A 26,011-nucleotide genomic window follows, 5' to 3' on the forward strand; every position below is an offset into this window, starting at 1 on the left:
GTGGTGTGTGCCTGTGATCCCAGACGCTAGGGAGGCTGAAGCAGGAGAATCGCTTGGACCTGGGAGGAAGGTTGCAGTGAACCGAGATCGCGACACTGCACTCCAGCCTAGGCGACAAGAGCAAGACTCCGTCTCAAAAAAAAAAAAAAGGGAAAAAACCCTTATATAAGAGGCCATACAGAGACCCCTCACTCCTGCCACCATGCAAGGACACAGCAAGAAGGTGCTATGAGCCAGAAAGCAGGCTCTTGCTATAAGCCAAATCTAACTTCATCTAAGACTTCCCAGCCTCCAAAACTGTTAGAAATAAATTTATTTTATAAGCCACTCAATTTATGGGATTTTGTTGTAACAGCCCAAAAAGTCTAAGATATCCAGAGGTGAGCTCAGCCATCCTATCGTTGTATATTAATGTTGTCCATCTTCGATCTTGGCAGACTTGCTTCCTGACACCTGAACCCAGGGTAGTAAACACAGGGTTCAGGGGCCTCTCAGAGGCATGAAATGCTGCTCCTTCCCCTCCTCAGTGAATCTGGGGCATGTTGTTCTACCCAGGATCTGGAGCTTCTAGCAGGGACCATGGCAGTTCTGGAAGGGCCATTCCCAAGTTTTACCCCGTACATCTCTGAAATCCACACTCCCAATTCTTTCTGTGACAGAATAATCCTGTTTGTTTGCGATCACAGATCACAACCCCAGAGGCCTGGGCCTTATCTCCTCCCCAGCTTCATTCTCTTGCTGCTCAGAAAACCTTTCACCTCTGAGCCATCCACTCCCTGGGCCATCATTTTATTATTTTAGAGACAGGTCTCACTATGTTGCCCAGGCTGGAATGCAGTGGCTGTTCACAGGTGCAATCATTGTGCCCTGTAGCCTTGAACTCCTGGGCTCAAGTGACCCTCCTGCCTCAGCCTCCCAAGCAGCTGGGATTATAGGTTCGTGCCATCATCCCTGCAACTCCGTCCTCCCATCATTATAATTTTTAAAAGGCCCTCTGCACAAACATCTCATTGTTTTTCAAACTGCATCTTCCAAATGCAGTTGACTTTCTCTCTGTTCCAGCCTCCTCCACTGCCCCTTCCAAAATGAGAATGCCTTATCTGAAATTCTTAAATTCCTACTGCCCTCCTTTTCCGTGTTGGGGCTCGGGACATACCACCCCAAAATGCAAGTGTAGGAGGCCAGAATATACCACCCCAAACTATGCTTGTCATATTTGGGGCTGGTTATTCTGAGAAACTGCAGACACAGGAGTAGCTCTGAAAAGCGGCCCTTTTGTAAAACACAATGATATCCATCAAGAAAATCTACATTAGTAAAGCATCTCTATGAGGATGGGGCTGCTCCAGGCAACTGTGATGAACCAAGAGATTTTATGGGCATAACAGGACCACATTTACTCACCTTACACTTCCTCCCCTCACTCTTCCATAACTTGTCTCTACCACCCACCAGAAGCCCCAGGCCCCTATTCCTTTCTGTGGCTCAGGGGACTATATAAGCTTCCCTCTTCGGACCCTTCTTTTGAGTCTCTTATTTTGTGGGACTCCCATGCATATACACATAATTACTGTGTTTTTTCTCCTGTTAATCTATTTTATGTCCATTTAATTTGTAGCCCAGCCAAAGAACCTAGGTGGGTGGAGGAAGCCAGTTTTCCATCTCCTACATTTGCTGACTTGCTGTGACTAATCCCATTCAAATTCTGGCTTTCTAGGGCCACATCAGGCCTTTCAGCAGCTTGAATCTGCATGGTTATCTACAAGGCCACACATTTTACAGAAAAAAATAAAATCTATTTTTGTCTACACATAAAATGGGATACTAAGTAAAATGATGTGACTCTTTCTCTTTAGCTAGGATGAGCTGTGAGCACCGGCATGAGTCCCCTAGTCCCTCACAGAACACGAGACAGCCTATTCCCAACAACTCCCCTGTGGGAACCTCTGATGCACAAAACCACTGTCCAACCGAGGGCGTAAGAGTCAAAGTTCTTTATTGAGCAGGGAGGACCTGAAGGGAGGACCTGAAGGGAGAATTTCAGGAATGCCAGTTTCCAAACAGTCCTAAATGACAAAGCCAGCCTCTTACTTCTAAGAATAAGGACCCATATATTAAAAAAGCCAGACCTCTGAGTTTACAAATGTGAAAATTCAGAATGAAAGTCAACTTGAGTGGCACCCAATCTTCATCTGCAGCCACCATTCTGCTACTTTGGCCTTTTCTATCTTACAACTTGACTACTCCAATTTCATCTTCCTATATATACGTATATATATATATATATATTTTTTTTTTTTGGGACAAGGTTTTGCTCTGTTGTTCAGGTTACAGTGCAGTGGTGCAAACACAACTCACTGCAGCCTCAACTCCTGGGTTCAAGCGATCCTCCCACCTCAGCCTCCCAAGCAGCTGTGACTATAGGCATGCACCACCGCACCCAGCTAATTTTTGTACTTTTTAAACAGTTTTGCCATGTTGCCATGCTGGCCATGTTGCACATGCTGGTCTCTAACTCCTGAGCTCAAGCAATCCGCCTGCCTCAGCCTCCCAAACTGCTGGGATTACAAGCGTTGAGCTGTGGTACCCGGCCCATCTTCTAATATTTTTGACAAATAAAATATTATCTCTGGATAGTGAGAATATATTCTCTGGGTCCCTGAGTTGTAGACAATTCAGACAGTCTCCAGGAAAGTCTGTACCTGGTCACCCCTACACCTTGGGCTCCTTTCCTCTTACCCTGTCAGGCATTTAAGCTCTGAATTTTCGAAAGCGTAGTCACATCTGAAGAAGTGGAAGAAAAACAGTATCCAGAAAAATAAAAATTCACATAATTTCGAGCCTACATCGAGAAATGCAATATGTGAACCCAAGGAGCACAAAGAACAGAAACTGCATTCTGGACAGAACCGTGTCTGGGCAGGCTTGTTCCTGAGGGTTAGCACGGGAATGAAGGGGTTTCCTTGTTGTTACAAACAGTTCAGGAGTGATAACTAATGTATCCTTTCCCACATTAACTAATGTATCCTTTTCCACAATGCATCAGTGTTTCAGTGTTTTTCTTCACCAAGAATTGTGCTGTATTTAAAATACAAAACCAGGACAGGTGCAGTGACTCATGCCTGTAATCCCAGCACTTTGGGAGGCCAAGGCAGGAGAATTGCTTGATGTCAGGAGTTAGAGACCAGCCTGGGCAACATGGCAGAAACCCCATCTCTACAAAAAATACAAAAATTAGCCAAGGGTGTCCCAGCTACTAGGGAGGCCGAGATGGGAGGATCATCTGAGCCTGGGGAGGTTGAAGCAGCAGTGAGCCATGACTGTGCCACTGCACTCCAGCCTGGGCAACAGAATAAGACCCTATCTCAAAATAAGTAAATAAAATTTAAAAATAAATGAAACCCACAGTGATCTCCTTTTCATGGGGAATCTAAAATAAAGCCAAACTCATAGAAGCAGAGAGTAGAATGCTGTTTACCAGAGGCTGGGACATGGGGGAGAGATGTTGGTCAAAGGCACAAAATTTCAGTCAGCTAAGAGAAATTAGTTCAACTACTAGTTAGTTCAACAGTTAGATCTATTGTACAACTTAGTGACTATATCTAGTCAATAACAATGTGCTATATACTTGAAAATTGCTAAGAGAGTAGATTTTAAGTGTATTCTACACACACAAAAGGTAGGGGAGGTAATACATTAATTAGGTTGATTTAGCCATTCTACAATGGAATTTTTGTCAATTAAAAAAAAAAAAACAGGAGCATAGTGTTTCACGAACGTTTTATGCACCAATTCTTCTCCTGGTTCCCTAAACACTTTATGCATTATCTTTCTTACCTACAGAATTCTTTAGCAACAGAGAGGGAGACACGGCGGTGGGGGGAAGGGGGGGAGGTTAATTCCATTTCACCAACATCATAAATGAGGCCCTGAATGCCAGTCTTCTCAAGCCCATGGAGTGAGTGGGCACTGTCATGTGCCCAGAAACCTAGGGCAGGTCTGTACTGAGCCAGTGCCACTGCCCGCTAGCTATTTTTCTGGGAGGTATTGCCAAGGCGTTGCACTTTTCTTAACAGCAGAGATCGCTGGCTAAGGCTGATCTGGGCAGGCTCTATCTTGCGAGTGCTGGCTGAGTTCATCAGGCACACCCTCAGCCTCCAGGCCACCTGTCTTGTTGGTCCAGGTAAAATATGCAGGTCACAGATATGGACTGATAGTCGCACCCATTGGAAAAACAAAGAGGAAATGGAGAAACTACAATCAGGACAAAGAACCCGTGGACAGTCCACTGAGCCCTGTGGCATGACCAGGATAACAGGGACAGTCCTGTCCCACAAAGGGAGAGAGGAGGCGGGCAGAAGAGCTCCGCTGGCCGCAGCCTAGGCTTGGCTTGGCTCAGCCCAGCCCAGCCTAGCCCACTTCCCTGTCTATGGGAGCAGGTGGCTGCTGGCCCCAGGTCATGGAGCCTGGAACGTGCATGGCGCTGGACGGTAAGAGCTGTGCTCCCAGAGGGGCTGGCCTTCATAGTGTGTGCTCCATAGCAGACTCAGCCGTGCTCTTCCCTTACCTGTTACCAGAAAGGCTGGGCAGGAAGGACATGAAGAAGGAAGACCTCTGGCTCCTGAAGTCCTGCTTCCCCTCATCTCGCAGGGCAGGCAAAGGACCACCTTCCACAGACATGTTTTCCTTTCTTGCCTGGTGCTCTTCCCCACTGACCCCAAGGCCATCAGCAGCAGGGCTCCTGGGAACACAGTGCCACATATGACCACACTCCTACAGCCCCTTGCCTCTCCTGTGTCTGGTGTCACTTCTCTTAGGCTGTGCCCTGGCACGTAAAGATGCTCGTGACAAGTGCCAGACCTGGAAGTTGCCCAGGAGCAAGTTGCCTCCCACAGGCAGGAGACTGAGCTGAGCTGTTAAGGGGCATTCGTGGACCAAGCCAAAGCCCAGGGCGTGGTGCCCAGCTCTCTTTTCAGACCCCAGCCTGGCTCTGGGTCACCGAGGCTGGGGCACAAACTTCCCTAGCAGCTGGAAGCCAGTATGTCTGCCAAGGAGGTTGCAGAGAGGATGAGGCAGCCCCAGGAAGCAACAAGAGTAAGTCAGCTGTTCTAGATCAAAGGTGATTCTAAAACCCAAAAACTCTGATGCTTCGGGCTTTTTGGGGTTTTCTGGGGTGAGGAGGGCCCATTTTTCTAAAGCCATCCTAGCAATTACCCCTGTAGGAATCCCACCTGTCAGGCACAGGAGATATATGCCCTCTTTTCTCTAAGTCAGTTTGAATTGGTTTTTTTCTACTTGCAACCAAAGGTACCCAAGCTGAGGCCACAGGCAAAGCCTGTCTGAGGATGTTCTGGGTACAGCTCTGCCCAGAAACACCTCTTTAGGCCCCAGGCTCCTGGTCACAAGCCTTCGCCTGCTCACACAAACTCCGCTAGTCATGGGTTTGGGGGTCCAAACTCAGCGCTCTCACACACAGGCCAGAATGCCAAACAGACGGCCTGCCCCCACCCCCTGCCCTCCCCGGCTGCTCTCGCTCACCCTCTGTGCACTCCTGGCTCTTCCTCCTCCCACAAGAGCCTGGTGCTGTGAGGGATGCTCCTCACTCCCCCAGCAGCCCTGCGCCCCAGGACGGCGTCTTAGCGCCATTCATGAAAGGCAATGGGCAGTCACAGGATCCTCTCCTGAAAGAGGCTCAGCTGCGAAGTTCCATGCAGGATCTAAATGTGCGCAGATGTTTTCCCTAAAGTAAAGCTAATAAAGCCAACCTCTCCCGCCTTCTTCCGGAGGGAAAATACTTCCAGACCACTGTAGGCGCCTCCCTTTAATGCAGAACAATGAACAATGTGCAGCTTCCACCAGGGGCCTGGATAAGTGGCACAGAGGAGCCACCGTGAGAGGCTGCAGCCCCTTGGATGTAGGCTGCTTCTCAAGTACAGAGACCCAGATGTGAGCCCCAGGAAGGGTGGTGCTGGCACAGGGCTGCTGCAGCAAACTCAGCTCCTCCTGGGTGCACAGTAACAACAGGCTGTGCCCTCCCCTGCCTGATTCTCTCCCCCAGCAGCAGACAGAAAGCAGCCCAGGTATTTTCTAAACATCAAGCTTCAACCTAGACCAACAGCCTGCTGTAACCACGAGTCAAAACATAAAATTAAGGCCCCAGGAGTCATGGGTCATATCCCTGCAGCCTTGAGTACAATCTAGCTCATTTCTAGGGCTCTACATTCAGGCTTGGATGGTTTTAACTCAGGCCAGTCTCAACAGGTGTCAGGTACCAAGAGCCCACATGTTTGTCCACCCACCTCTGGGCTTGCTGGTCCTCAAGAGGGGTCAGCTTTCTCTGAAGATGGCTACAGCTATTTTCCACTTGGGCTGAACACAGTAAACACCCACCCTCCTTGGAACTGACCTCTAGAACATCCCTAAGGAGATGTATGGAGACAGAAAAGAAAAAAATACTTCAGAGCAAAGACACAAGGCTAAGACTCATGGAAGGGCCTGGCCAAGGGCCCAAGGAGGCTCATTTTTATTCCCAAATTAACCATCCACTGCATTTCCTCATGGGAGAAAGAGTTTGCAATCTAAGCTGTTTCACCACATGGGAAGAGGCCTCTGATTTGAGTTTACCAAATGATACGTCCACCTACAAACATTTTCTTTTAGCACTTTGAAAGTTAAAGGGAAAAGATTAAAATGACTACCTGACTTATTTTGAATAATGACTAGCCGGAAAGGCCTAAGTCATATTTCACAAATGAAGTGCTGGGGGATTTAAACCCTCTGTTATTTCTAAAATCCTGATGTTTCCAGTTCTAACATCCGCAGACTCTGGAAGTCCACAAACACCTTGGAGTAAGTGAAGCTGAAATGTTGATGGTAAACTTGGCCCAGCAGCTGGCCTGAGTTCTCAGCCCCATAAGGACACAGAGCCACTGTGACCGCCTGTCAGCAGGGCTCTGGGAAACCCTGAGCAGAGGGGCCACGCCACCCTGCCTCCACCCACCTACCTCGGCCCCCACTGCTCTGCCCAGAGCCCAAGGCTTCTGTTTTAGGCAAGAAGAGCTGCATCCATCTACTTCCATTTAAGGAGAAAGCAGAGGTAAAGGCAAAAGCAGAAACTCAGAGGAAACAAGTCCATCTGAATAAGGAGGCAGACAGGTACATAACCTGCGGGGAGGCCCACCGCCCCCACCGGATTTATTGCACAGCCATGGGGTGTACTGTACAAAAGACCCACTTTCCTTTGTAAAAGACCCACTGCTTTCCTTTGTAAGGGCTAAGAATGCAGGAACAAAGGTAATCTGTTGCTCATGGCCCCTAATCTACTGCTCACAGCCACATGCCAGCCCCCTCACAAGCCCTGCAGCGCTTGCAGCAGACTCCTGGTTTACCCAGCCAGCAACCTCCTTGGGTGGAAGGAGATAAAGACAGGAAAAAAGAGACCAGCCAAGGGACGGAGCAGAAGATGCCCACTGAGGGGAGTGGATGGAGCGTTCTAAGTCTCTGAGATTGGACAGTGTTGTTTGTTCAAAGAACTGACAGGCGACCAGAGTCCTGGTGAACATCAGGCGAGGGGAGGAGCGGCGGGAGCCAGGTGGCAGGGCCTGGAGGCGCTAGCAAGGGATTTGGATTTTAGACTAAAAGCAATGGGAAGCAGATACAGGTTTTAACCATGGAAGTCCAGTGACATGGACTGTTCCAGAAAGAAGAGAGGTGAGGGAAAAGTGAAGATAAGACTTGATTATCATGGTCAGGCACAGTGGCTCACACCTGTGATCCCAGCACTGTGGAAGGCTGAGGCAGGCATATCATTTGAGGTCAAGAGTTCGAGACCAGCCTGGCCAACATGGTGAAACCCCGTCTCTACTAAAAATACAAAATTTAAACCCCGTCTCTATTAAAAATTACAAAAATTAGCTGGGCACAGTGGCGTGCGCCTGTATTTCCAGCTACTTGGGAGGCTGAGGCAGGAGAATCGCTTGAACCCGGGAGACGGAGGCTGCAGTGTGGCCGAGATCATGCCACTTCACTCCAGCCTGGGGGACAGAGTGAGACTCCATCTCAAAAAAAAAAAAAAAAAAAAAGACTTGATCATCAGGTTTCTGGTTTGAGCACCTGGGTGAAGAAGGTGCCAGGTGTTGAGATGAGGAAGATGGGGGTGGGGCTGGGTTCGTTTGAATGTACATTTGTTTTTGTTTTTGAGAGGAAGATGGTCATCAGAGTTCTACTTTGGCCATGTTGAGCCTGAGCTATCCAGGAGAAATCCCAGAGGAGATATGAAGTAAACAATTGAATTAAGGCCAGGCACAGTGGCTCATGCTTGTAATCCTAGCACTTTGGGAGGCCAAGGAGGGAGGATCACTTGAGCCCAGGAGTTCAAGACCAGCTTGGGCAATATAGGGAGGCCCTGTCTCTACAAAGAATTTAAAAATTAGCCAGGCATGGTGGCATGCACCTGGATTCCCAGCTACTCGGGAGGCTGAGGCAGGAGGATCACTTGAGCCTGGGAGGTGAAGACTGCAGTGAGCCATGATTGTGCCACTGTACTCCAGTCTGGGTGACAGAGCGAGACACTGTCTCAGAAAAAAGGAAAATTACAGTGCTCAGATGAGAGGAAAGGCTACAAATTGGGGCATTATTGGCACATATTACTTAAGTCCATGAGCATAAATGAGATGTCTTAGAGAGAGAGAGAGAACAGAAAACAAAGATGGCCCAGGCCAAAGGGGACATAAGTCTGAGCCCTGTACCAATCATCCATATAACCAGGAATCAGCAAACTACAACCTGCAGCCTGTTTTTGTAACTAAAACTCTACTGGAACATGGATTTACATGTTGTCTCTGGCTGCTTTTGAACTGTAACAGCAGAGATGTTGCACAAAGACGGAATGGCCCAGAAAGCCTAAAATATGTACTATGAGGTCTTTTACAGAAAGTTTACTGATCCCTTAATTCAAACCATCCAGAGGACTCAGTTTCCTTATCTATAGGAGTCACCCACCTTGCAGGATTAAGGGATATAATTATTTCTATAACGAAAAAAACCAAGCACACAGACACGGCACACAAGAGTTTCTACTGAATCTGAGCCTGCTCAGCAGGCTTTTCACTCCTGGCTTCAACACTGCAGCATCCAGCTCTGTTTCCATATTTGGCAATGGCGTTTAAACAGCACACACCTGCACTCCAGAAACAACTGCTAAAGTGAATTTGTAAACATAAACAGAAATGTCATCTGAGCTACTGCTTCCAACACAGGATAGATGTGTGTGAGCAGTTCTGACTCAGTCAGTTCTTTGTGGCCAACCAGTCTCCCCTAAACCCCTGTCCAACCTGAAACAAAAGCATCAGTCCATGAACAATTGGTTTTCACAGAACAATTGCTTACAATGCCTAAGTCCTCACCATTAATCTTAAAGGGAAGAAACAGAATTGTTCAGCATCGCTTGCTTACCCCAGAACACTGCCCTAGCTTGGGTAATCCATTTGGCAAGAACAGCCAATCATGTTTCAGAATAAAGTTGTTTCCTAGGCAACCAAAAATCTAGCCACAGAAACAGGCTGTAGACAGTGGAAAGAAACACAGGGATGGGAATGGGAGGGTTGATGGAAGAGCAACCCAGAATCCACTGACCTTGATCTGACGTTCACCTGCAGTGCCACACTCAATCAGTATCCAAGTCCTAGCTGTCCACCCCATCCTCGACAGGGTACCCTGTCCCTGGGCCCCAGCATGGCATGGCCCCTTGGATGATTGGTAGCTACCTGGAGGACCTCAGAATATATTTGCCTACAGCCCACCTAAGAGAAAGCCTCCAGGCAAGTCCCACAGAGAAGATAGTGAAAGCCCAGGACTCTTATGAACACGGGGGCAGGGCCACGCTGGTGATATCTAGGAATAATGGCATGGAAAAATGCACCCAAGCTTCCTTTGGGAATCAATCTCCCCCTCCCACTCTATAGATAATGTTGCAGCTTACTCTATTTTAGGGGAGAAAAAACTCTATTGTGTCCAACAGTAATATCCAAAGTAAAATCTCCCTCCAGGAACTCAGAAACTGGCTGCAACTCACATTAGGAATGCTGTCATTTAAGCTAAAGCATTTAGCCAAGGGTTGCCCCAAGAAACAAAACCTTGAAAAAGATCTACGGCTGGGTGCGCTGGCTCATGCCTGGGATCCCAACACTTTGGGAGGCTGAAGCGGATGGCTCACTTGAGCCCAGGAGTTAAGAGACCAGCCTGGGCCACATAGCAAGGCCCGTCTCTACAAAAAATTATTAAAAAAAAAAAAAAGTAGCTGGGCATGGTGATGTGTACCTATAGTCCCAGCTACTTGAGAGGATGAGGTAGGAAAATCCCTTGAGTCTGGAAGGTCGAGGCTGCAGTGAGCTGTGATCACACTGTTAATACGAAGCCTGGGCAACAGAGTGAAACACTGTCTCAAAAAAAAAAAAAAAAAAAAAAAAAGAAAAGAAAAAAAAAGAAGGAAAGAAAAAGAAAAAGATCTAATAAGAGCTAAAGAAAGATTCCTGCTTGGAGCCGCAGCGGCCGTTTCTGGCCTTCTGCGTGACTGAGAGGCTGGCAATTTCAGGCACAGGGCATTTCCACTTTTGCAGTTTTCTGGCACTTACGTCTTCTCAGAGTCTTTGCAGATGTGGCATCTCACCTCTGAAAAACCCTGCGAGGCAGGAGGGGCAGGATCAGAGTCATCGGATTTTCTCTACAGCTCCCAAAGAAAAGGTCAGGAACCACATAAGGGAAGGGACCAGAACCCCACTTCTAACCACAGATGCGTGGAGAACTCCAATCTCTCCACCTACTGCAGTGGTACCCGAGATCCTTCTTTTGCCTGGCCTCTCTCCAGCTACATCCGATCCCACCCACTTCTGAAATCTCAGCCAACTCATCAACTTCCCCAAACTAGCTCCCAATCCAGTTTTCTTGTCTGTCTTGGCCAATGCCACTTCTTTCTCTTAGTCACCAGGGTATGAAACTTCCACTTTGTACTTGCCACTGTCTCTTCTCTTCCCTCCCCCATCTCATCAATCACAGAGCCTGTTGCTTCCTCCTCCATCGCTTCTCTCCCATCCACCCTGGCCCCTCTACTTCGATCCACGGGTCTACAGAGGTATGGGTTTCCATATCTGTGATTTGTTTTTTAGAGCCAAGGCACGTGCTCACTTTGAGAGTAGGGCAACAGTCGGGGCTGCCCGACTTTGCCAACAGAACCACCGCTTTTGCTCTCTGATGATAATGGCCCCCTGGGTGGTTTTCAGTGGCCAGGGTGTGGGGATTTGGTGGAAGCTGAGGGAACCCCTGAAACGGGGGTCTCCAACTACACAAAGGACAAAGTACTTAATGCTGCCTCACTTAGCAGAAGCCGCACCATACGGGACTGCCACGGAAGCAAGGGATGAACAGCAGGTCTGATCAATAGCTGCAGACCACATTTACTCAAGTACTTCTTGTCCATTCCTGTGTCTCCTACCATCCATACTAAGAAATAAGTGTTTTCTGTGAGAGAATTCTCCCTCCCCTTGCTACCCATATTCTATTTAGAAACAAATGGCCACTATTGCCACAAGAACTTCTTTGCCAGATAGGAAAGGAGCAGTCAGAGAAGTGGCCAGAAACATCTCATGGACAGGATGGAGGGAAGACTGAACCAGCTCATGGCTTCTCAAATTTTGGGATGCCTACAAATCACCTGCATCTTTACAAGTCCCTGGATGAAATGGAGATTCTGATTCAGCTGGTCTGGGGTGAGGTCTGAGGCTCTGTGTTTCTAGCAAGCCCCTTCGGGCAGCTGATGCTGTCGTGTGTGGCCAACCCTGGGAGCAGCAAGGGACTCGTCACCATTTGCACCTTCATCCTCAGGCTTCAATCCCCAGTCCCATGGGACTTCTGCTGCTCCAATCTTGATGCCTGAGCTCTCAAAAGGGGAGATACAAAAGTCGCTCCCTCCCTAGCCCAATGCACTCCTGCATAGAATGAAGCTGTCAGCTGGAGCTACAAAAGCTGCCCAAAGGCACCCCAAACCTGCAATTGGAGGGAAAGAAATCTTAAAGCTATAAAATTTAAATTAAAAAACAAAATCCTTCAGTCACTTCCAAATCCTCTATCTTTTGATTTCACTCTTAACACCATGGCCCTCCTTAAGCCAGTCTTTCACAGGGAACCAGCAGAGAAAAAGGGAAACATTCACTCTAGATTCCGGTTGTCAGGAGCTGTACCCCGCAGCAGGTGCGCACCCTGCGTTTGTCACCATCCCTGAAGCCCTGACGGCATCATCTTACAATGCAACCTCTTTCCTGCCATGGACCCCACACTCTGTTGCTGTCTTGTGTATTATTCACGTGCATGCATTTATACTACCAAGAAAGACCTGTGCCTGGGCAGGAAAGAGGCACTCTCTGAATATGTATTTTTAAAACCTCTAGACTGGGAAAGAGCACATCTGCAGTAGAAAAATAAACCCCAGTTATTCAGAGAGCAGAGACAGGTTTTGAAGAGGACAGATGCTAGCAATGGCACTGGCCCCAAACACTTCCTCTGTCTCCATTTTTTTAGAACAAAAATGTTATGGAATGGAGGGTGGGATTTTGTGAATGAGTGAATATACTATCTTAAAGATCTATATTTAGGGACACTTCAGAGGCAGCAGTTCTAGGGAGAGAAGCCTCAGGCGGGTGCATATGGACCAACTCAACCGTGAAAATATTTGATAAACAGCTTCCATCACAATGTGGCCATTCAGCCTGAAATTTTATTTAAACACCACTATCCCAGTGGGCAGAACCTTAAGGGACCTTATCCAAAAAGGCACAGCTACCTAACAGAAGCTATCTAAACTCGGACCTCACCTGACAGAACACTGATCATTTATTAACTCAGCTGAGAAAGAGGGCGGGGACGTTAGGGACCGGCGAGCTGAATTTCCAATGACCGAGGAGCACATTTTCCCAAACGTACAGTCACATTGTCCTTTCTGTTTCCTAAGCTCTTTACTAGATAGGTCTGAGCCGCGAGAGCTGGCCAGTGCCTGTCACTGGTTAACTCAATTCCACTATAGAGACTTGCAAAAAATAGGTTAAAATGGTTCTTTTCTGCCTAGACTCGAGTTGTATTTCCATGCACCTAGCAACACTACACGTGCATGAGAAACAAGGCAGGCACAGCACAAGGATCATAACATTTAAAAAGAAAATCCTCAAACGCGATGTGCCTCCATTGTAAGACGATGCTTTCTCAAGCTACAGGGGTGAAGACAAATGATGGGTGCACACCTGCTCAGAAGAATGACTCCCTGCTAAAGAGCTAGAGCCCAGAAAACCACGAGGCTCAGCCTAGCATTACATCACCACGCCGAGCCAACTCCTCACTGAAGCCCAGGGGTCGAGGGACCAGTGAGGAAGTACCCCCTCGGGCCCCATCCCTCCTACAACACACAGATCAACCCCAACATCTTTTAATCTACACATCCATGACTCTTAAGAACCCACTTTACTACACCCACCCCCAAGTCCCCAGAAAATACTCTTCTCTGAAACACAGTCTTCTCTCTGGAAAAGTGGGGGCAGGTGAGACTGGGAGGTCCACACTGGATACAAGCCTGAGTTGCCGAAATGCGACCCGGCCGGCAGACCCATTCAATAAGCCCCATCGTCCAAACATGCCTGGGTAGGTAATGGAGACGACCATAACAGAAACGTGAATTCTAATAAACACTCAGTCAGGATAAGGGCCACTTCTGAGCACGTTAGCTCTGTGGTTGAGAGAAAAGATCGGATTCCTGGATCGATGCACAGTCAAGCACTGCCTCCACCAATGACAGGACGGTTCGGCCCTTTACTAATAATAGCAAGCGGCCTTGTCCTCGAGTGTTCACCAGATTGAGTATGTGGATGATGCTTAGGCTAACTGGACGGAACGTCCACCAGAGCGCACCACGCCATCTGCCCAGCCACACGCGCAGCTGCCCGGAAACTGGGCTGTCTCCCCGGGCACGGAGCTGCCACGCTCATGGGTTCTTCCTAGGAGGAGGCAGTCTCGGATGCCTGGCTGTTCCCTTGCAGGAAATACCACTGTGCCGGGGGTGCAGAGGAAAGATGCTGACGGCAGGAGAAGCCCCCCAGCCATGCACCCACTGCTGAGCGACCAAAACTGAATTCCAGGGAATCGTTTCTGCCCACAGCAGTAACTTGGGGCTACCAGATGCTCCTCCCAGAGCAGCCACCAGATAAAGCCTTCCAAGGCTGCGGAGAACCCCAGGCCAGCCTGGGCTCCAGGTTGCACAGGCATTAGGAAAGGCGACACTAACAAAGCCCGGGCATCCTCTCCTCCTCTCCGGGAGACTCGGGGCGGCCCGGGCGGAGCACTTACATTGCCTCGGAAGCCTCCAGGTTCAGGTCGCTGGCTGGGGCTGGCTGCAGGGACTGCGACCCTCCCATCCTCGCTGTGCCCTGGCGTGCAAGCTAGCCGCGAGCGGGGCCAGCGTCCTGGCGCGATTCCTGCAGCCGGGAGCCGGGGCGGGCCGGCCGGCGGCCGGGGTTGCTGCACTGCAGAGGGGAGCAACTGCGGGCATCCGTGGCGGCGGCGGCGGCAGGGAGCTGCGACTCGCGGCCCGAGCCGGGGCCCGGGGGGCGAGCGCCGCGGGTGTGTGCGCGCAAGTGTGGCCGGCGCGCGCCCGAGTGTGGCCGGCGTGCGCGGCTCTGCCCGGGGCGTGCGGGTGTAAGCGTGAGCGCCGGTGTGGTCCGAACAGCTCTTCTCTTAAACCCCCCCGGCAGCCGGCTCCTGTGTGTGACACAATGATGTCATCATCGCCGAGGAGCCCCAACGCCTGCATCTTCACAAAGCTCCATCGCGGGCTCCGGAAACGGGGCTGGGGGTGGGGAGGCGAAGACCCTCCCTCTGCCCCAGCCCCTCCCGCCTCGCCGGGACCGCCCGCATTGTGTAGCTTTGAAATGCAAACGAGCCGCGGCCCGGGAGCTGGGGCCCTAGAAAGGAGGGGCGTGGTGGTCGGGCGGGCTGACCACCGAGAGTAGGGGGCTCAGCCCTGTTGGCTCATCCCTCCAGGAAGGAGGAAATGGTCTCTCCCGGCCCAGGACTGGGGGGACGGCTGGAGGAACAGGTAAATAGGCTGCAGCGGGCAGCGGGAGCGACGCTGGGAGAGACCTTTTCCACCGCCGGCTTCTGCCTCCTTCAGGTCCCAGGTCCTGGAGGCAGCTGAGGTCTGTACCAAGGAGAGCTGCGGGGCCTGGCTCTCCCCTCACAGCCAGCCCGGGCCTAGCCTCCAAGGACCTTTGCACCGCACAGTCTGCAGGGCTTGGGGCAAGCTAGGGAGCAAAAGGTACTGGGCCTGCGAGCGGGCTGGGGCTGCAACACCATCTTTGGCCACCAAATGAGCTCCACAAAGCCAAGCCCTGTGCAAAGGCTCACCCTAAACAGGCAGACGCGCGGCCAGCTGAGCCGTCCAAGGCAGGCCCCTAATGCAGCATGTGTGTACAGGGCAAAGGCAGTTCTCCGTGACATGCATCGGCTCAGCTCTGTGATTCTAAACACGGGCTGAGCCTGCAGGAATGTCCGTGACACCCCATCACCAAGCTCCCAGTGCCCAGCCCCATTCTGTGGCTGGCAGCATGTCACCCATCAGCAGCCAAATCCCCGTCCCTGGCCTATGGCTAGCTCGGAAATCCTCAAGGCTTGAGCTCCTGAGCCTCCTCACTGAAGGCTGCTGGAGAAAGAGTTCATCTCTGTATAGGTACAGGAGGTTTGGGGCACACCTGGTAACCCCACCGTCCCCTCACGCTGTACATTCAACACAACCGCTTCCTGCGCTCCCAGCCCAGACTCACAACTGAATTCAAATGGAACCTCTGATGGGTAAGTGGAAGATTCTTCCACATTTCCCAGCTTGTCTTCACCCACAGGGCAGTGAGCCTAAAATGTATCTAAACTGTGGCCAAACGCAAAAGAAAATAAAAACAAAATTGTTCAAAGCATTTTAAAATTGCCTCCAATACACTGTTTTCTAGCGACGTGGCCGAGGACGTTTGGATGGGCTTTTTTGATACTGACACTCGAGGTCACAGTAGTTCCAGAGCTTCACGGGGACTGACTTTCCACTGCTCCTATTCAGTATCAGTGTCAAACAGAATGCCAGAGGATCAACATCGTTTTCTGGGATGTAACAACATGAAATTTCCAGGAAACATTGAGAAGGTCTACTTTTGCTTTTATATGAAAATAGTTAATGATTATGTCAATCTTGCAGGGAAGGTGGCTGTCAGGGGTGGTGTGATGAGGCATGCTCTGGAAAACACCTCCTGGGGAAGCCGTCACTCACTGTCAGCATTGGGTGTCACTTGGTGGCAAGGATCCTGCAACCTGTTCATCCTGTCACCATTCTCAGCACCCTGGGGGTTTGTTTCTCTGTCAGAAAACAGACCTCTTGGGCTCCATATGCAGGTGAGGGCCCAAAGAAGCTTACCACGTGGAGCTGAAACATCTGTAAGCTCTAACCTGGGCTGCTACTGTTTTAAGGAAAGTGGCCCTTTCCCTGGGCACCTAGGGACTGGCCTTCAGCCAAGCCCGGTACTCAGAAAATACATGAGGAAAAAATGAGGAACCGCAATTAGAACTCATCTGCCAACTTTTAAAAACATTTTTCAGATGATGTACAAAAGCACAAAGCCATCTAAATGTCCTTACCCTTAACAGGTAGAGGTTCCGCTGCAATAACAAGATAGGGTTTGAAATGAGACCGGAGTTCAAATCCTGACTTCTCCCTCATTAAGTGTGTGGCCTGAGCCAACTATTTAACTATACTGAACCTTATTTCCTCAGCTGGCAAAAGAGGAAAAGCATCTATTTTGCAAGGCCATTGGAAAAAGTAAATTAAATACCACCTATGAATGCCCAGGATCAGGATTCTTCTTTATAAGAAAAAATTTCCCCCCAAGTATAGTACCATAAAGGAAATTAAGGCAGCATTAAAGTGAAGTGCTTTTACATAGAATCCCAACAACTCAAAAGTTACGACATAGTGACAGGGCATATTACTTAGTGGGACAACACCATCTCACTGCTGTCAAAAACACAATCAAGAACCAGGAGAGGGGCTGGGCACCGTGGCTCACGTCTGTAATCCCAGCACTTGAGGAGGCCAAGGTGGGAGGATTGCTTGAGTCCCGGAGTTCAAGACCAGCCTGGGCAACATAGTGAGACCTTGTCTCTACAAAAAAATAAACAAAATTAGGTGGGTGTGGTGGTGCATAACTGTGGTCCCAGCTACCAGGAGGCTGATGTGCTTGAGTCCAGCAAGTCGAGGCTGCAGTAAGCCATGATCGTGCCACTGCACTCCAGCCTGGGTGACAGAGCGAGACCCTGTCTCAAAAAAAAAGAAAAAAAAAAAGAACCAGGAGAGAAACAAATAGAATGTGAGTGCCATGGCACCATTACAGTCGATGCAACTAAAACCCATGTATGATTAGTTTGTGTAAATTATTTATGGAAGAGTCTCTCAGACCCTCATTGAAGACCTTTTGATGCTGACTTTATAAACAATTTAAAACAAAGCTGGTGATCTAGTAACTCGGCCTACAGAAAATGTAAAGCTGAAGAAAATGAGGGAGAATGATAAAAGGGCTGTGCTATGGACTGAATGCTTGTGCCTCTCTCCCAAATTCATGTGTTGAAGCCCTAATCCCTAGTGGGATGGTATTTGGAGGTGGGGCTTTTGGGAGTTAATTAGATTACATCATAAGGGTCCCCTCAAGATGAGATTATACCTGTATAAAAAGAGAAAGAAACACGAGACCTGCCCCCTGCCGCTTCTCTGCTGTGTGAGGCAGGAAGGTGGCCATCTGCAAGCCAGGAAGACAGCCTTCATCAGGAACTCAACCATGCTGGCACCCTGATCTCAGACTTCCAGCCTCCAGAACTGGAACAAATGAGTGTTTTCTATTTAAACCACCCAGGGAACCCCACTTCTCCTAAGCATGGCCCTAATGAGACCCTGAACTCAAACAGCACCTGGGGGCCTGTCTGTTAGACCATAGTCCACATATTCTAGGGACCCGAAGGCAGGCTAAGCCCGGTTAGACAGGCTCCACTGCAAACGTTCCTACTGACGTCCCCAAAGACACCCTAGAAACCTGGATAAGTCAAGGAATGCATCCATCATTTCTAAAAAGCAGTTCAACATATGTTAATGCACCTATTATGTACCTGGCCTATAAGTGGAAACCAGCTTATTCTCACATTACTTAGTGACACCTACCAGAAAGATCAGCAAACGTGACAAATCCCCGTAGCCAAAAGATAAACTGAAGCTATGTAGTGCAGCCTCTTCAGTCCCACAGAGGTTCAAGGGACTGAGCCATGGTCAGAAACTGCGAGTAGTTTGAGACCCCTCTGACACCCCAAGAAAAACAAACGTGAGTGGCTCCACCTTTGCCTGTGGCCTCAGGGAGTCTCCAGTTGCCATAGCAGCAAGACTCTCCAAACACCACCAATGGACCCCGAGCTGCTAATCAGCCCGAGCACACACACTCAGGAAAGTAGGTCAGATCACAGAGAAACCCATTTGGAGGAGCTAAGAATGTAAACACAGATGGAGAACAGGGCTCCTCCAAGCCCTGGGTCTTCACCACCACCCACTACACCATGGTGGGGAGTGGAGGGAGGCTGGACAAAACCCCAGCGACTTCTCTTCAGGGAGTCGAGCTTGAGACCGGCTCTGGGCTGTCTCTGAGAGTGTTATCTTGTTACTCCACCTGAGGCCCCGCGCATCCAGCCCCACGTCACACAACTCTGCACCCAGCAGTGCCTGAACACCCAAGCCCTGCACTGAGCTAGGCACGCTCACTGCCTTGCCGAAAATTCAAAGAGCTGGGAAGCTGTGTGGCCTGAATGCAGCACCCACACGTCAACAGGAGCAGGGACCTGGGAGCAGGGACAGAGCCTGGGCTCAGGCGAGAATGGTGCGGTGCCGGGCTTTCTCCACCCAGGTGTCACAGTCCCAGGATGGACGTTCTTTCCATGTGTCCCCAAAGGACACACTTCCACATCACTCAGTCTTCTTCTAAAAGTTGTCCACTGCCTTTCCAAAAAAGTCCCAATCCGACCTCCTGGCTTTGATCCGGCATTGGAGCATGGCCAGGTCCTCACCGTGGCCTCACTGCTGAGGAGCTGCCCCCTCCTCAACTTCTCCATCTCTCTCAATTCCTCCAGAAAACCACATCCCAGCTCCCCCAGCTCCCTGGAGGGGTCTGCTCCCTGCCAGCCCCCAGACTTCTTTCTTCCCATTCCCTCAGCTGCCTGCATATTGATGCCTTGGCGCTTTCTTGCCTTGTTATGATGAATAGAGAAAAGGCAGAAGATGGTTGTGTTCATTTATTTGCAGCGGTACAGATATTCTGTTAACCTCTTACATGCCAGCATTAAATCTCACATGCTCACCTTTGGGAGTCTGAGTGGTTTCTTGGGCTTAAGCACAAGCTTCAATGAAGCCCCATCTTTTCCAGAAGGTTCTCTTGTTCTCTCCTTGCAAAGGGCTGATCTATTTACTGCATCTCTTTCTTACCACCTTCACCATATTTACACCTGGAACCTTTCAAAGTTCTTCACAAGCAAGGACAGCTCTACAGGTGACTCTTCAGCGGGAAAAACCCTGTTGATTCAGTTATGACAGAGGCAGAAGACTGGGAATTTCACTGTTAGACCCAGGGAGGTAACCCAAATGTGCTAGAAAAGAAATCAGTAAAGGGAGATGAGACTCACTTTTGTTTTTTGGGTTTTTTTTTTTTTGAGACGAAGTCTCGCTCTCGCCCTGTTGCCCAGGTTGGAGTACAGTGGCACGATCTCAGCTCACTGCAACCTCTGCCTCCTGGGTTCAGGCAATTCTCCTGCCTCAGCCTCCCGAGTAGCTGGGACCACAGGTGCACGCCACCACGCCCAGCTAATTTTTGTATTTTTTAGTAGAGATGGGGTTTCGCCATGCTGCCCAGGCTGGTCTTGAACTCCCGGCCTCAAGTGATCCACCCGCCTCGGCCTCCCAAAGTGCTGGAATTACAAGTGTGAGCCACCTGTGATCCCACAGCCAGTCGAGATTCACTTTTATTTTTAAATTAAGAATTCAGAACATATTTGTAATCTTTGATACCTATAGGAAGGGAGGAAGAAAGGAGGGAAGGAGGGAAGGAGGGAGGCCAGTCCCCAAAATCTCAGGGCTATACAAAAGTTGTTAGCATTAAGAATTCTCATCACATATGAAAAAAAAAAAAATCAGTAACACAAATACCATGTTCACAAAGACTGAATACGATCCTCAAAATCTTTCTTTCTTTACCAAATAAATTCAGCTCTCTTTTTTTTTAAAACACACCATTGCTGGCTTGAGATTTCAGCTCTTTTGAGATGGAAATGGTAGGAGACAGTCATGAGGTAGCTTTTGAGAGAATATACCCTACCTAATGCCAAAAAGGATTTCAGCTGACAATTCAAGAGAACAAAGAAAACACAGGAAGAAAAGGTGGGTAAAAGCCAGAGGGAGTGAGGTGAGCCTGGAAGTGCTGACCTAAGCCCTTGCTGGAGTGGGGTACAAGTCTGGCTCTAAGTTTCCCAACAGCCAAAGCAAAAAGGGCAACAACTATGATCAGTTACATGATTCATAAAATCCGACAGGTTAAAAAAAAAAAGAAGAAAAAAAAAGAGCATCCCGTGGATGAGCAGCTTCTGTTGTGACTTTCTGAACATGCATTCTCCCACAAGCCCTTCACCAGGTGACTGTATGTATACGGTAGCTGATGACTTCAACAATATCCTCCCACCAATACAATATTCTTCCATATAGCTATGTCAGCAAGCACGGCAGGGGCTCCTCAGCTCTCCTGGCAATCAACAAAATCCTAAAACTACAAAGTTCCCAGGGATGCATTTCTAGTTTCCCCATCCTGCACTAAGGGTCCCCACCACTCAAGTTTCCATGGTAACAAGGTTACATAAGAGAACACAAAGGGCAGCATTAGGACAGCGTCATCAACAAAGCAACCATTTATAGACTTGATCCTCCCTCACGTGCTCCTCCTGTCTTCACAAGTCTATTTTACTGTATTTTATTTGAGACAGGGTCTCACTCTGTCACCCAGGCTGGAGTGCGATGGCACAATCTCAGCTCACTGCAGCCTCGACCTCCTGGGCTCAAACGATCCTCCCGCTTTAGTCTCCTGAGTAGCTGGGACCACAGGCGTGTGCCACCATGCCTGGCTAATTTTTTTGTATTTTTTGTAGAGATGTGGTCTCACTGTGTTGCCTAAGCTGGTCTCGAACTCCTGGGCTCAAGTGATCCACTCACCTTCTCCTCCCAAAGTGCTGGGACTACAGACGTGAGACACTGTGCCCAGTCATGTCCTCACAAGTCTAGTCTTTGGCAATCTCTTGCTGATTGAAGGAGCAAATATACAGTGCCAACAACCAGAAAGCAAAACTGCAAACCTGGAAGAAGAAGGAGGATGTCATGGAGTCAATTAAAGTGACACCAGAGAATTGCTCAAAACCTACCCCAAAGCTGTAAGAAAGGGCAGCTGGCACAGTCAGACCTGTGAGCAACTGAAGAAGAGAAACTCAGCCAGGATGAGGACAGAAGGTGGCTTCAAAGAGAGAACGTGATGATGAAAGAACCAAGAGAAGCCCTCAGAACTGATTGTGAAAGAGTGACCCTGTTGCTTAAGCTGAAGTCAGGTGTGAAGTGAAGAACATGCAATGTTGAAAATCTGGCAAAAAAAATCTGCCCAAATCCTTTGTTCATTCTAAGCATTAACATGTGGTTACCACTGAAGTCTACATTTTGTTGGCCGGGTGCGGTGGCTCACACCTGTAATTCCAGCACTTTGGGAGGCCAAGGCAGGCGGATCACGAGGTCAGGAGATGGAGACCACAGTGAAACCCTGTCTCTACTGAAAATACAAAAATTAGCCGGGTGCGGTGGTGGGTGCCTGTAGTCCCAGCTACTCGGGAGGCTGAGGCAGGAGAACGATGTGAACCCAGGAGGCGGAGCTTGCAGCAAGCTGAGGTCACGCCACTGCACTCCAGCCTGGGCGACAGGCATCTCAAAAAAAAAAAAAAAAAAAGTCTACATTTTGTTAAATCTAAAATAAAATCATTTTCATAACTTTTCATTTCTTTTCAGAGTGAAGTCTTAAAAACGTTTTTTATACTATTGGCCAGGCACAGTGGCTCACGCCTGTAATCCCAGGACTTTGGGAGGCCGAGGCGGGCGGATCACGAGGTCAAGAGATCAAGACCTTCCTGGCTAATACAGTGAAACCTCGTCTCCACTAAAAATACAAAAAAGTAGCCAGGCGCGGTGGCGGGCACCTGTAGTCCCAGCTACTCAGGAGGCTGAGGCAGGAGAATGGCATGAACCCAGGAGGCGGAGCTTGCAGTGAGCCGAGATTGCGCCACTGCACTTCAGCCTGGGCGACAGAGTGAGACTCAGTCTCAGAAAAAAAAAAAAAAAGTTTTTCCCACTATTAGCCATAAAACTTTGATTTATTAAGTGGACTCATTTTAAGTGGCCTTTCTCAGATAACAGTTTCCTTCGGATAATCCAGATGTCCTTCCTGTAACTACCTTTATAAACTGTGTTTAAGATCATAGGTGAAAATTGAGAGGGTGGCCCACAGCAGACACGTGGCCAAATAAAATCTCCACCTCCAAAGTTCAGGCTCCTACTTATAAATAAAGCCCAGTTCCATTCTAAGCCTGGGAAGAAAGAGCCAACACCCTCACCTAAGCCAGGTGACTGTATCTGTCTAGGATCAAAAACATAACCAATGTTATCCATCTTTCTTCTCGGGAAACTATTTCCAGGAAGAACAGAAAATTCAGTAAGCACCACAAAAATGTTTTGGTTCTTGTTTAAAGAGGTTTAATATTGCATTTGCTTTGAATGTTGATGTGTGAATCCACTGAGTTCCTCTACGGTTTAAAGTCACTGGTTTTAGAGGCTACTTTTTACTAGGAATAAAAGGCCTTTTAAGGAAAACATTTGGGTGTAAACAGAGATGGGGGTCTCCCAGCTGCCAAAATCAACAGCAAAGCTGGTTTCTGAGGCCAGACTGGAGAAGCAGGTTGAGAAGGGCGGATCTGTGCCTCTGTGGTGGGAGGGGCTCCCCTCCGTGGCCGGGTGGTGGAGATGCTTCCAAGATGAAAGTACAGAAAGCAAATGCAGAACCTCCATGCCTCTCTGTCCTTCCCTCATTTTGAACAGAGACAGCAGCTACCTGTGACTGCCCTGGGGTAAATTTGCAGCACCTGGGGTAAATTTCTTCCCACGCCTGCCGGCAGCAGTCGAGACAGAAGCTGGCACAGGGCTGCCCTACTTGTGAGCCAGGCAGCAAAAACCAGGCGCTGAGGCTCAGAACTGCTGACTCAAGCCTCCATGAAGGAACAGAAATCCAGAAAGCTGGGCCAGAAATAGCATCCATGAGCATCTATTGATAGCATAAAGTCCGTGGGCAGAGTAAGTGAATGAGCGTGTCAGCATGGGTGGGTGTGTGTGCGCCTGCATGTGTGTTAGCAAGCCCTAAAAATATTTCCCTCTTTCCATAACCATCCGAGAGGCCCTGTCGGTATAATTCCCTCTACACCCTGCCTAACTGTGTCCAGCTGCAATTAATATATAAGTGTGTCTGAGGGTAAGAGATTATTTTTCCTAAATTCTCAGATCTTTAGCAGTTGATGTGTACATGGGAAGAAAATCTTCCCGTGACAATAGACTGACCAAATTCCTGCTTCATCCTTGCTGAGCTTAAGGAATTGTTGTGAGAGAGAGCTGGACACAGGCATGACAAGGTTTCCTAACAGCCTGCAGAGGCTATTAGCCATCAGTTTGGCAAAAACTAAATGCATGGCATATTTACATATTTTTCTGCATATCTTTAAACTATTACTCCAGCTACTTTGCATAAGCATTTCCCCTGTGCTGTGACTGCCTGCCTCGGAATCTACCTGTGCCTACGATATTAAGCCCAGTTTATACACACACCCATGCCCCAGTATGGGATGGCTCCTTTGTCCTAGCAGCAGCAAGTTGGCTCCAAGAGGGAGCCTGGCCCAGCATCAGGCCCTTGGAAGCCCTCAATAACTATGAGCATACAAATGGAGAAATGGGTAGACAGAGCTGTACTTGCAGACACAGAGGAGAAAGGCAGACATCCAAACTGTTTCCAGCTGAGGCCAGGGCTGAAGGCAACTCAAGGAGGTCCTCCCTAGGATGAGCCCTTCCAGGGCTGCAAAGAGACCCCAGGTACCACATGCAGAGCCCAGAGCCAGCTCCCCAGTCTCCCTGACCTCAACAATCTCCCTAGTGGCAGATCTTGTTTATTTGTGTGATTGGAGGGCCGGGGGGAGGAAGACAGGTTGGGTGCTCAGCAGTAAGGTTTGAATTAAACTCTCTTCCTCAGACACCTAAGTCAAAGAGATGAATAGAAAGCAAGGGACATTTTTCACTCACTGGCATCCTTAAGCTGACCCTGAGAAGTTATTAGTCCTCTGTGCTTCCGTTTTCTCATCTGTGCAATGAAAATAGTAACAGTTCCTCTTCCATAACATGGAGGGTGCAAGGTTTAAATGAGATAATATGTGAAAAGGCCCGAGGTACTGCAGTGCCAGGCATACAGCAAGTGCTCAATACATGTTTAGCTGTGGCTGCTGCTGTGGCTGTTTTGTGAAAAAACAAGAAATCACTTTGGCCTGAGGAGGACTTGGTGCCCCTGCTTCACTGACTCTCACAACATCTCCGGGACTCCAAGCCCGAGGGCTGCAATCAGGCAGAGGAGTTAGAGGCTGGAAGGCTTCCTGGAGGAGTCCACAGATATGAGATGACCCAACCCAAATGGTTCCCGCCATAGCTTTGGCCTCAGAGCTTGGGGCCTCGGCCAGTGTTCTGACTTTGCTGGGCTTCAGTTGTCCCATCTATAAAAGGGGCACAATAAAAATATCTGCCTGACAGGACTGTTACGCACATTAAATGAGATGAAATATATATTGGGCCAGGCGCTGTGGCTTATGCCTGTAATCCCAGCACTTTGGGAGGCGGGAGGATCACCTGATGTCAGGTGTCAGGAGTTTGAGACCAGCCGGGCCAACATGGTGAAACTCTGTCTTTACTAAAAATACAAAACTTAGCCGGGCATGGTGACCTACGCCTGTAATCCCATCTACTGAAGATGCTGAGGCAAGACAACTGCCTGAACCTGGGAGGCGGAGGCTGCAGTGAGCCGAGATCACACCACTGCACTCCAGCCTGGGAGACAGAGCAAGTGAGACTCTGTCTCAAAAAAAAAAAAAAAAAAAAGAAAGAAATATATATCAAAAGCATTGCTCTCAGTGCCTGGTACATAGGAAGTCCTCAGTAAAGGCCAGATGTTATCACAAGAGTAAGAAAACCAGAGCCACTCTGTGATGCTCCAGGGAGAACCTGAAACCTAATCCCAGCCAGAGCCTATTACCTTGCTCTCCATCCTTTTCTCCACAAGGCCCCAGTTCCCACCCTGAGTCCTGCCAAACGGCGCTGCAGCAGTCAGCGTTCTGGCCACAGAGAGTGAGGATGCAGGACGGCTCAGCCCATTTCCCCAACTACGTCAGTCTGGACAGATGTCTCAGGCTGTGTTGGCAGAGGCACTGCAGGTACCACGTGCCAACCTCGGGACAAGCTGCCTCCTCTTGGAAATGAAGGAAGGACAATGCACCAGGGAATCATGTCATCAAGTCAGCCGTGTCAACACGCGTTTATGGAATGGAATGGAATAGAGTATCGCTGCAGCCCACCAAGTAAGGGAAGGTCCGTGCCAATCATGGACACATATAGGGTTAGTACATATGTACTGGCCACCATGTTAAGCTTCTCCCTGTGGTTTGAGCAGAGCCGCTCTGGCCAGACTGCAGGTCCTCCAACCTGGAAGACTTCCCCCTTTCATTTTTGTTTGCTTATTTCTTTTTGTTGTTG

General features: G+C 49.1%; 1 protein-coding gene across 4 annotated transcripts in view; it reads right to left on the reverse strand.

Moving 5' to 3' along the window:
* Positions 1–26,011, reverse strand: part of TACC2 (transforming acidic coiled-coil containing protein 2) — a 262,528-nt gene that overhangs the window by 73,813 nt on the left and 162,704 nt on the right. Inside the window, exon 1 of one of the 4 annotated variants that reach the window (XM_003255041.3) lies at positions 14,383–14,947. The exons of 1 other annotated variant lie outside the window; for it this stretch is intronic. In XM_003255041.3, the coding sequence (XP_003255089.2) occupies positions 14,383–14,450 (68 nt within the window). In that variant the 5' untranslated portion in view covers positions 14,451–14,947. Of the gene's footprint in view, positions 1–14,382; positions 14,948–26,011 lie in introns of those variants that run through there. 2 more of the 4 variants (XM_003255040.4, XM_012505781.2) reach the window with 2 other exon arrangements.

The sequence above is a fragment of the Nomascus leucogenys genome, chromosome 3, assembly GCF_006542625.1.
Source record: "Nomascus leucogenys isolate Asia chromosome 3, Asia_NLE_v1, whole genome shotgun sequence".
NCBI lineage: Eukaryota > Metazoa > Chordata > Mammalia > Primates > Hylobatidae > Nomascus > Nomascus leucogenys.